The sequence below is a fragment of the Ambystoma mexicanum genome, chromosome 8 (assembly GCF_040938575.1).
Source record: "Ambystoma mexicanum isolate Mex_15411 chromosome 8, UKY_AmexF1_1, whole genome shotgun sequence".
NCBI lineage: Eukaryota > Metazoa > Chordata > Amphibia > Caudata > Ambystomatidae > Ambystoma > Ambystoma mexicanum.
Window position 1 is genome coordinate 357,194,939 of NC_090929.1, and position 12,660 is coordinate 357,207,598.

Below are 12,660 nucleotides of genomic sequence, written 5' to 3' on the forward strand. Positions count from 1 at the left end.
CTCTGCATCTGGTCGTCCTAGAAGGTCTGCGAATACGCTTCGACCCATTGGAATAGTGGGACCAACTATTCTCGGCACGTCACCAAACCCTGCAAGTAAGCTTTCTCGGAAGTGTCCCTGGGCCAACCAGTGGGCTGACCAGCTTACGCAGGACCATTGCTCTGTCTCCTCCGTCGTTTCGAGGAGGCCCTCAAAAGTTGGTATATTGCTAGCTCTGTGTCCATGGCACCCTCACACTGAATTTCGTACACTTGGCATTCCCATGTCTGAAGTGAGACGAGTGCGCCCGGACTGAAGTAAACGCGGTTACCGTGTTGCCCTGCTGCGGCAACGTCCTTTGTAAGTCCTCTGAATTTGTCACCCTCTTGCCCCTGAAGCCTGCTGCAGTGAAACTGGGGCGATTCATCCACCCCGAGCGGAGAAATCGCCACTGTCCCATCTGGAAATCATCGCTGGATCTCAGGAACTAAAAGGTGCCAAGACGTCCTTTTTGCCGCATTCGAACCTGCAACCGAATTGGATTAACCTGCCGAAGTTTGGGTCTCCTTGCATCAGGGACCGGTGAGTAATCAATACCCCAACCGGTGGCTCCTGGCGCAAGAGCCCATTTTTACGCATGAGTGGCCCATGGGGGCACCCTCTCCTGTACACCGCTATTGTGCAATAGCAACTCCATCCCGAACTCTCGAACAGCCTCTGCCTTCAAGTGGAGGTCCTTCTTGAATAGTGGGAACATATTCTTCATCGCCTCATCCACCTTCCCGAGCTGCTAGAGACCCCTGAAGAGACCCTGTTTTGCCCATTAGAACAACCGCATGCATTTGCATTACTTGTACTATTGAGCACAAGGCTCCCCTCGTCTTAGGGCTTGGACTGCCTCTTAGGTGAATAACTGATGTTGAACTGGGCCTAAAGATTAACTGCACTGCCCGTTTCCTTCCCATCTAGGTTGTCGACATATTTCGTGCAGTCACCCTTTTAGACCCCCCTGGTCTTGTGTATATATATATTGAATTGAGTGTGATGTATTGGTTTAATAAGTGTTACTGTGATTCTTTGCTATGGTCTGTTACAAGGGCCTTGTAATAAATGTGTCTATATTTTTAATATATCGAGACGTCCTGGTTACCTTGCAAGTAGAGTATTAGGACCCTTTGAGATAAAAAGGATCTTTACGGTTTTAAGCTGTGGTTTTTACATGTGTGTTTTTGTTTACATTGAAACATAGTCTAGACACATTGCCTGCAAAGAGAAGGTCGGCTGACCTTCTCTTTGCAGGCAATGTGTCTAGACTATGACTTTTATCTCAAAGGATCCTGATACTCTTCTTGCAAGATAACCAGGACGTCTCAATTAACTCCTTTCTCAAGAGGTATTGGGTTTACCTCTTCCAACCTGTGATCTTGCAAAACCTGATGGAGTCCAAGCAAACTACTCACTGAGCTCAGCACAGGAGTGTTCATTACCTAGAACTCAACCTTCTTCTCTATATTTTTAATATAATACCTGTCTAGAGTAATTTGTAAGTGTCCTTACTCTGTGTGCTCATTGAGGTCCTTCAGTCACCCTCACCCCTCCTGAGACTTAGTCTTGACCGCCTGTCATAACTACCTTGATAGGTCTGCCTTGCCCAGAGGTTACCCTGTTCGAAGAAACTAGGTTGGCCTTCTGAACCTCTGCCCCTTCTGGTCAGAGTTCAGAAATCCTTCTTAACAGACCTCTTTGCAAGGCGACCCACACACCTGCTTCCTCTTCTTCAAAAGATGTTGAATTTCCATATGCATTTCAGGCTTTTTTCAGTGGAAGAGTACATAGAAACCTTCATCTGTTTCTCTGTCTCCTCAAGCCGTGTGTGCAGTCCAGCGCCTGCCACATCACTGTATGGGGAAATCTCTAGCGTCCTTGATCACGCACTTCTCAGGAGTTCCTACATTTTGGTAGAGGGGAAAGATGCAATTTCATAGAAATGAGTAAACTAATACTTCACGTCGAAGGTTACACGCATGCCCTTCCTTGGTCCTTGATCTGGCTCCTTAAAATCGAGGTTTAGCACTTTACCAACAGTGAGTGTTGTGTAGTATGATGCCCCCAAAGAAGCATGAAAAAAAACACGAGTGCTTTGCCGGCTCCATGTCTTCTTTATTCATTTGAAAGGTGTCATACGTTATACAATGGAAAGTCAAGAGCCTGTAGCTGTCTCACCTGCCTCGGATATGCTAAATAGAGGGACATAGTCATCTGTTAATATTATACACATTTTGATTCTACACTTAAGTAAACAAAATTGAAAGTTTAGCTTGGTCGCCCAATGCTTCAGTGGTGAATTGTTAGGCCATGTCCAGTGTTTTTCGATTTGAATCTGTGCGACTCTGCAGGACCACATATTTCTACATTCATAATTTGTAATAAAAGATCAATTGCTATGTTATATATTGGTTAGTTGCGAAAGGTGATGCTGTATTTTTATCTGTGTTTGCAGCTATTCGAAGTACGGTCTGTTTTTCACTCCCTGCTCTGGTTTTAAAGATGGCTCATGACCATGGGCATTCGATGGATCACGCCACCCCAGATACCGGAATGGACCTAATGATGGCTGCTACAGACGATCCACACCAGCACCATACAACTGCCTCAGCTGGGCATGACCATGGCAGTATGGGCATGATGGTGAGTACATGTCAACACGGTTTAATGTGGGATTATAGGAGTAGCCCCATTGAGAAAGCGCATAGGAGTCACTAAGGACATGTGGCCATTCATACTAAACATGAGCAGCTCCACCCGAGGATGGAGAACAAAACATTGAGATGGAGTGGATGAAGAAGTACCAATTTTCATTCAGAGGGGCACCATGTAAAAAGGACAATGTGGCTAGGTGCAATTTGAAGGCTCAAAAAAATCAGTAATGCGAGTTTGCTCAAATAAGACCGGTTCAGAGAGGAATGGGCTGAATGATGGGCAGTGTGAGTGAAATCAACTAGCACAAACATATTTGAGTAAACGTTGAAGGAGCAAAGTAATGGTTTACTGTGAGCAGGATATAAAATGATTGAAACGAACATTGACAAAACCAACTATTTTGCATTTGTGTAGGCATGGGATAGACAGTTGACAAGCATTGCCATAATGGTACTACCCAGCCATAAGATGGTAGCAGCTGGAACATTTTGTGACTACATGTGCATGTGATGGCAGTGCCTGGAAATTAGCTTTGTCAATGCTTGTTTTTAACAGGAAATCAGTGCAAGCAACTGATATAAATTAAATGGCTGAAGGCACACATGGTTAATACATTTCTGTTACACCAGTTGCAAATTTACAGCTGCAGTCATTCGTTCTCAGCAGAATGCTTAGAAATAATACTGGCAGGGGTGGTGCTGTTATGTGCTCAGCAAGGTGGCTGCTCTGTGAAGCAGCTCTCGGCAACAACCACCATGTTTGCAAATTCTAGATCCTAGAGGTTACATAAAACACAAGCACAGCAGTAGGCAGATCCTGTCAGTGGAGAGGGTAGAGTGCTGGAATCTTTTAAGAACATGGGCTGGTGGTCTAATAGGATATTGGTGGTGTAGAGGCGATCACATCCACATGGGGGGGGGGGATTGCTGCGCTCATGCGACAGTAGCGAAGCGGGCTGCTTACAGATCTGAAAAGACCTGCAGCATCAAGGACACCTCCGTCGCCAGTCACATGCCTTTTGCTTGCACCTCATTGATTGCTATTTATAAAGCCAGGAAAGACTGACACTCCTGCTCTACAACATAGTGCACCGTAGGTCTGTTAATTTGCGGTCAGTTCTGTGGAACTGCTCTTCGTACCCATTCTGATAAGACCCCTTATTAAAGGAACTGCAGCAGTAATTGGAGAGCAGAGAGACAGACACCCAAGGCTGCTACGCATAGTGTGGACCGGGAACCCAGGAAGATTGGTCCTCTTCGCTAGTGGGTGAGCCGGTTGCCATTTTAAAAATCTTTATAACCACTGAGTAACTTACATAATTGTATCCGGAGATTGCTATGCAGCAGTGAGCTCTAACCAAAGGATTACCACCATTAAAGAAAGTTTAGAAGGATCAGCCCTGTGTTGCGAAACAGCAGTATGGATCTCTGCACATGACCGGTGCCATTGGGGAATTCCTATACGACATCCATAGCAATATGGAATCTAGCAATATTCCCTTTAGATACCCAGATGGGGGAACCACAAAAAACAAAGCAAAATGGACTGATACTCCCTACAAACACCCAGCAACTCCACTGCGAGAAAGCATATGCCCCCATCCACACTACCCTCCACAAAAGACTTACCTTCTCAATCCTCAGATCAACAGATGCTGAGCCAAACCCTAGGGGCATTGAAAGATAGCATAGGCACAATGAGTCACAAGATTGACACTCACTGGGAAAGTTGACCTATCCCCAGCACAAATTGCAAAGTTGTGTGACCGCATTATAGAAGCAGAGAATAGGATAAGTGAATTCAAGGATAAGCTGGTTAACTTGCGTACAGAGGTTTCGAAACTTCAGAAATACATGAAGAAGGTAGTATCCAAAAACAAGGACCTGGAATAAAGATCCTGTCGCAACATCAGGATTATTAGTTTATCAGAAATTAACTGCAATAGAGGAGATGGAACAATTTGTTGAAAAAGTCTCCTAGATAAACCTCTGGTTGAACATATTTCATAATAGAGCGTTCCCAGCAAACTCTTCACTCAAGATGTCCACCAGGTGCTCCAGCGAGACGAGGAATGTCACAGATTTTTAATTTTAAAGATTGGGACATTCTACTTGAAGTAGCCAGACACAAAGATGATCTAAAATATGGGCTGTCTACTATCAAAGTTTTCCCAGATTTCAGCCCACTGGTTTAGGAATTTAGAAAAGGCTTCCAAGAAACAAAGAAAATGCTACACCGGATTACAGTATTTGATGCTGTGCCCACCAAAATTAAAAATCGTGTATAATGGCAAAACCCAATTTTGCACGGAACCGCAAAAATGGCCTTGAAATTTGCTGAAGACTTTGTTTTCCACGTCACAGAAATAACCTTTTCATGCTGCAAAAAGTCACATCCAGGTGAGACCTACTATCGCTTGCTACCTTTTTAGACAGAATTGTAACTTCTAAATGTTACAATGATGGTTGAGTTGCATGAAGGTGCTTGGGTGTTCATGGTATCCCCCCTACAGTATACCACCATGATAATGTTAATTGAAACACCATGTTGGGGTTTCTGGCAAAGGATGGGGGGGGGGTAAAAGGGAGTATAATTATTGTTATTGTTACAGACTTCAATCGGTACACAAATGTGACAACATGGGTCACAAATTTTGATGCACTATGAGATCTCACTCACTTTGCTGAAATACTTCCAACCTAACAAATGGGACGCATTAATTAGACATGTATGGATAAAAAGAATGTAATGCCTTGTCTTAATGTATTATCTTGGAATATCAGACGCATGAGGAATGCCACTAAATTCAAGCAGATAATACAGTACGGAACTCTACATCATGTCTGCACCTTAATGCTTCAGGAAACGCATGTAGCAACTGACAGCCAAATACCAATAGCTGCGGATGGGGATACATAGATACAGAGCTCCCTTCCCAACCATCTCCAGAGGAGTAGCGATGTAGATGCGCTGTACCCTACAATTCAAACTACACTATAAAATATCAGGCCAACAGGGTAGATTCTTCTTGCTTGCTGTGAAGTATTGAGGCCCAAGATGGTCCTTATGAATATGTTATGTTGATTTATACTGCGCACAGCTACCACCCAAGAGCAGTCTCCAGGCGCTCATGTGGCTCGGCAAGAAACAGAGGCTGGGAGTGTTAGTGGAAATAGGATGAAAGGATAGGTTCAGAACCAGGAGGAACTGGTGTCTGTTAGTGTTTTGCATGTCGGAGCTGGTTCAGGAGGCCTGTGTGATGTAACCGTATGGGTAAGACTCTGTGCCTTGGGTGTGCCGTGTGATGTTGGGTGGATTGTGGTTGTGTGCACTAGGTAGTTGTATCCATAAGAGTCCAGAGTTGCCGATAGCTGTTGGTGCACGACTATTGTGTTGGTGTGTAATTGTGTAGTGATGGATTTATGGACTGTCGGGTGTGCTTGCAGTATCTCTGTAAAGTTGTACGGCGTGAACATTAGTTTGATTCTTGGTGTGTTTGTGTAGTGTGGTTAGCCCATAGTCTAGTGTAGTGGCATTGGTTATGTTGGAGGAGCAGGAAGGGGAGATGGGTTAGTAAGTCGGTCGATTTGGTGGTGCCTCTGTTGTGACTCTCTGGTTGCTGCTTAAAGGTACCTACCACCATTCTCGGCTGCGGTTCATCGGCCCATCTTGCCTCCTTTCTAGGTCAGGGCTGACCTCCCTGTGGGTTATGGTGGTAGGATGGTGGTTGTACTTAGTGTGTTCCTGGTTGGTCGTCCAGGTTAGTTGTGGCTGTTATGTGAGGATCTGATGTCCGGTCGTTTTCTGAAACAATGCACAGTAGGAGTTCTAACTATAGGGGGTAGGTGCTCGGCCAGGTGGCCCTGGTTATGGGTGGGCAGGTTATGGTGGCCCTAGTTGTGTGTGTGTGTGTATGTGTGTGTGTGTGTGTGTGTGTGTGTATATATATATACACACACACACACACACACACACACACACACACACACACACATAACTAGGGCCATATAGATATAGATATAGATATATATATATATATATATCCATCAAACTCGTGTATATATTCGGAGCATTCCTCAAAGAATTGTGGGGAGTCTGTATTTCTGTATTTTATATATATATATATATACCCCAAATACAGACTCCCCACAATTCTTTGAGGAATGCTCCGAATACATACATGAGTTTGATCGATATAAATTATATGGGAAGGGAGCTTTAATTGCACACTGAACTTTGAGTTGGACAGACCAAACACTACACAGAGGACACTGACATACTACTCACAAGAACATGCATAGGATGGATTATATCATGGTCTCTGGTAATATCCTTAAATACACATTGGAGTGTAAAATACTACTTGGGCATTTGCCAGACCACTCCCCGTGCTCATATGCACTAATATACCCTCCAAGATGAATAAACAAATCCCCTGAAGGTCCAAGGGTGACTCACTCTCAGATTTAATTTTTGGGTCTGAGATTGCACAGTAGACTAAACATTTTTTTGAAAGAAATGGGAGTTTGGTGGAGGATTTTGGTATAGCTTGGGAAAGTTTCAAAGTTATATAAGAGTAATATTTCTAGCTAAAGAACAACACATACGGAATCTATCCGCAAATCGCTTACACGCATAGAGTTGGACATTACATCATTAGAAAATGCATACATAACTGACGAGTCCATGGAATTCATCTGAAACTGCAAGAAGCAAGGAATAACTTTTCAGAGCTGGCAGCCAGGGAAGTCACATTTTTGAGCTTCCCCCAACAGACCAGACAGTATGGTGATGGCGATCGTTTGATCAGGACCTTAGCATGGGCAATCTGCATGGAGATGGAAGACTGTGGCATACTTGGAATAGACGGCAATGTTAACACACTGATCAGAGATGATCAGGGCATTAATGACATCTTTGCCAAATTGTATGCTAAAGTCTACAAGTCCTAAATAAATAGAACACATGATAGAATAGCAGCCTTTCTGGATCAGGTGATGCTATGTTGGCTAGATACGGATATGGGAGAACTTCTCAATATCCCAATTTACACTGATGAGATCAAAATGGTGATCAAGTCACTACCCAATAATAAGGCTCCAGGTACAGATGGCTTAGCACCGTTTTATAAGTAATATTCTGATTTATTAGCTCCATACCTGTTAGAAATGTAATCCAAAGTACTACAATAGGGTAAACTCTCACATACCAAAAGCACTGCAGTAATCCCATTACGCTTGAAGCCAAATAAAACAGACCTAATGCTCATATCATGCGCTTTCATTGATAAATGCTGATAATAAAATAGTAGCTAACATCTTGGAAAAGAGTTAGTTTACTCCCTTAAATGCCTCTTCTTATATTGCTCGATCAGGCCTCCATCATCCCAGGGCGCTCTTCTCAAATAATCTGCGAAGATTGTTCGTATTGATGCATAACATTGAGCCAGCAATAGTAGCCGCTCTGAACTCAAAAGCATTTGATTCAGTGGAATGAACCTTATTATAATACAGCCGTTTCATATTAGAATGCACAGGTTTCCCAAATAATTTAGAATAAGTATAACATATAAGCATTTATCATTTTAGAGAACAAAAGCGACCCAATATTTCATATTTTTAGACTATTGGAGTAGAGGGTGTAAGCTGGATGAGTGCATCCAATTCTCCTAACACATTAGCCTAGCCATCAGAGTACATCCTTGGGGTATAGACACAGAATATGGTATGGGGTAGTTATAAAGAAGCCAGGTTTTTAATGGAAGCCAGAGGAAACCTTGAACTTCCTGCCACAACCCAATAGGAGTAGAGGAAATGGCTTCACTGCAACCCAACAGTGCTATCCATCTCTCACAACTCGCGCTGACTGAGGCTATTAGACGTACATGTGCAGGGCGCTCGTTCAATAGTGAAAATACCCTTGGTGAAAGTTATGCAGTCTTTTTTGGTGTCAAAAGTGGATCTTCCATACTTGAGCACTATTGATGTGTTCTCACTAGTGTAGACACCGTGGGCCTGATTCATGGAACGTTTTCCTATGGGATTGCACCATTATAAAACACTTCCATGAATCAGGCCTTGTGTGTCTCCGATATATTTATAGCATGGCCCATTTGTATACAGGCATTCTAATCTTACCAATTGCCTAATCTGTAAGGGAATGAATCACCAAGTGGTTCTCTTCCAACTCAGTTCTCCACCTTTATTTTACAACATTGCTGACTTTGCACGTTATTCTTGTTGGCAGCACATGACCTTCTACTTCGGATACAAGAATGTGGAGCTGCTGTTCTCTGGCGTTGTGATCAACACCCCAGGAGGTTGGTGAATTCCTGAAACCGATTTTTTTCTAGAAGTAGATTTTTAAAAAGAGATGAAGTTTGTGCGATTTAAAGTGCTGCTGCATGTTTGTTACGTGGGTTTTGACAGCGCATTTCTGCTATTTGCTCATCCTTGTGGTGCTGATGGGTGAGTCTTAAATTGGAATTACTATTTATCGAAGACTCTTGATTATTTAAACCAACCTTTCTTACTCATGTTGTAACTATATTTCATTAGGATTCTGTATCCTGGCAGTAGCCAAGCACCCTGAGCTGCTATTCCAAGTAATTCTCCAGAATTGGAACTTTCCTACATTCTCATGTTTTGAATCTTTAGCAGATTTCACATTTTGATTCGTCCATAAACCAGGACAATAGCAATAAAACATAGTAAATTACTCAGCCTTTTCAACTCATTTTTTGGTCATCTACTCCCTGACCATTGAGGTGGGTAGACAAATCCCCTCCCATGAAGGCCATACAAAGGTTTGAAACAGCATGTCCTGTTCTAGGAGTTCTCGCCTGTTTCTTCTGAGGTCAGAAATAACGTTGTTGAGCAGTTCTTTATCAAGTGTTTTGGGGCTACATTTCAAGTTCGTTAGAGGGAATACACTGCTGCCTTTCCTTGCATGTAAATGCCCTTGTCCAGCAAAAAAAAGTTTTTGCACCCCTCACAACTTCACTCCTCTCCTCTCCTGTCATGTCCGAGTCAGAGAAATTAATGATTAAGTATCTTTCAAGGTTAGTTCCCCATGAGACTCTTCCAATTTAAGTTCCCGAACACAGATCAACACACTGAACGACCATCCATGAATACACCACCCAAGCGTGTGCAGGCTTCTTCCAACACATCCAAAAGTAAATTGTCAACAAGCACTCCATCCCTGATTAAGTTTACGACAGACTTGTTAGTGATTAAGCAAAGGAGGCCACATCATGACTGGCCGCGACCCTGTATCGAAAAACCCAAGTCTGCTGTCGCGTCAACAGAAAAAAGCTAGTGAATTGGGATCCAGCCACAAGAAAGAAAGTTCTCTGCAAGGAAAGCACTAAGGCATCAGACCACTGTATCTGAGGCTGTCAAACAAATGGGAAGGGGTAAGTGGAGCAATGACCTCAGGTAAAATGATAATTCACAAAGCTCCCATAGGATGCTTCATTAAAAACAGGTGACTCCCTGGTAGAGGAGCCTAGATCTTACCAAAAATGTATCCAGTGTAAGGGTAAGTAAGATAATCCATCATGGGTATAGATATCTTTGGGGCATTCAATGCGTCGTAGAGGGAACAAATGTTTACCTGTAACGACATATAAAGATCTGTAAGAGTTCTATACAGATCGTGGTGTCATATATGAGTGAGAGAAAAATGGGTAAAATCTTACCTCAAATGGTAAGATGTGTCTTCTTGGTTCAAAATGGTGGAGACACCCACTATGAATCGTTACCATTTGAGGGAAGATTTTACCCATTTTTCTCTCACTCATTGAATGCCCCAAAGATATCTATACCCATGATGGATTATCTTACTTACACTTACAAGTAAGATCTAGGCTCCTCTACCAGGGAGTCGCCTGTTTTTAATGCAGCATCCTATGGGAGCTTTGTGAATTATTGTTTTACCTGAGGTCATTGCTCCACTTAGCCCTTCCCATTTGTTGTTCATAGATGGAGACCCTGTGACTACCATCCATTCCATCACACGTCCTGATGAAGGCCTGCTCATAAAGCTTTGAACCTCCTACACAGGTTCCGAAAAGGGGCTAACTACCAATAGATCCAGAGATGGAAAACAGAAAGGTTCAGGGCAGGCGATGCCCCAATTATTTCTGCAAGTTTGACACCCCGCCCAACTTCAACACTGCAGTCAGGGGCAGCAAAATCGGTGATGAGCAATAAAGTCTGTAAGTGGGTGTTGCAGCTAATTACCAACAAGCACACACTGGAGTTGATAAAAGCACTTCCTACAATGCGACCAGCAAGATCATATGTAAGACCTCATGCTACTCCGTGAAGGAAGTAAAGACACTCCTAGGTAAACGTGGGATAGTTATGGTCCCCCTTCATCAATGGGGTAGGAGGGGGATGGGAGTTCTACTTGTCTTACTTCTTGGTGGGGGAGAGAAATTTGTAATAGATCACCATTATGGATCTATGACATTCAAAGAGATTATCATAAAGCAGTTCATGTCCAAACTGCAGCGAGTAATTCAATGCCTCAGGAGGGGAAACTTTCCTGGCTGCTTTAGATCTGGAAAATGCATACTTTATCTCAATTCATCTCAGCCTTTGATGATTTAGTCAGTTTTATTATCAAGCAACAACATTATATGATTCCTTTAATTTAAGCTCAGATCATCCTCGTGAGCTTTCACAAAATGCCTGGCTCAAGTTGCGGGTTTTCTTAGCAGATGGAGCATCTGTGACTATCTGTACTTGGTTGATTGGCTGATAAGAGCAAGCAGTGCTGGCTGACTTGGGGAGTTCATGCAGGTCTCTCTTCAGTTGCTTAAGTCATTGGGCTTGTAAGTAAACCGAGCCAAGATTGCCCTCCAACTGTCCACGTAGGCTCATTTTCTGAGTGCAATTGAGGACTATTCAATCCTTTTGGCTTGGTGGTCCAAAGAGCCGAAACACACTTTTGTCAATGACCTGGAAGTTCATTCAAATGTCTACAAGCACAGTGAGAATATACAAGGCACTGCTAGGAATGATGACATCCTGCATAGGCTTGAGCCCTTATAGCAGGACTCTCGAGAGACTGCAGCAAGAACTTCTTGATGCTCAATGGATTCAAGCTGAGGAAGACTAAATACTTTTACGGCGGCTTTCGTGTGGGACTTCGCTGGTGGTTGAAACAACACACATCATCAAAAGGCATCTCCCAACTCCGCTCCAAGATCACAGTCCAATCTTTATTGCCCTAACAGACTCTTCTCCCTTTGGATGGGGCATGCAAAAAGGGGAGCACCAAGTAAAGAGCGATTACCTCAGGAGTGTTTACTTCATGTTTGTACCCTAAAGCTAAGAGTGATATGCCTAACGCTCAAGTCCCTCCCCACCATGTTGAGGGGAACTACAGTAAAAGTTCAGATGGATAACATCCATTTTCTATGTCAATAAGGATAGTGGGACAAGATCTCAGAAACGTTCATCAGAAGCTAATCTTCTCTGGGCTTGGGCCATATGCGACATTTCACATTCTGGTAGAACCTCTACCATGGATGAACAACCCATTGGCCAATGCACTAAGCAGGAATCCTCCGATCTCACTTGAGTGGCAACTGGATGACCATAAGCTCAAGGCACATAGGCACTGGGGGAACAGCAGTGTTGTACTGGCTGCAAATTCGAAATGCTGAATCTTTACCAGCAGATATTGGCATACTAAAGCCTTTTCTATACTCTTTTTTTAAGATGCATTTATCCAAGATATGGAAGCTTTTCTGTGTCTGGTATTGCCCCAAAGGTCTAGCGCCTCTGCCTGTGGAGGCACATCCATTGCTATGAAACCTAGCAGTCTCCAGGTCAAGGCTTAAACCGGCATTGATTAAAGCCCAGTTCTCAGTGATTGCCAATTATGTGAAGAGGAGCACCCTTTTATTCTCAACCTCTATTTTAACAATTATTAAAAAGTCTGATGCAACTGTTTTCACCAATTTCT

General features: G+C 43.2%; 1 protein-coding gene across 1 annotated transcript in view; it reads left to right on the forward strand.

Annotated features, from left to right (window-relative positions):
• SLC31A1 (solute carrier family 31 member 1) overlaps window positions 1-12,660 on the forward strand; it is a 117,634-nt gene that overhangs the window by 31,960 nt on the left and 73,014 nt on the right. The window contains exons 2-3 of the mRNA XM_069609814.1: window positions 2,480-2,667; window positions 8,926-8,998. Of these exons, the coding sequence (XP_069465915.1) occupies window positions 2,527-2,667; window positions 8,926-8,998 (214 nt within the window). The 5' untranslated portion in view covers window positions 2,480-2,526. The remainder of the gene's footprint in view (window positions 1-2,479; window positions 2,668-8,925; window positions 8,999-12,660) is intronic.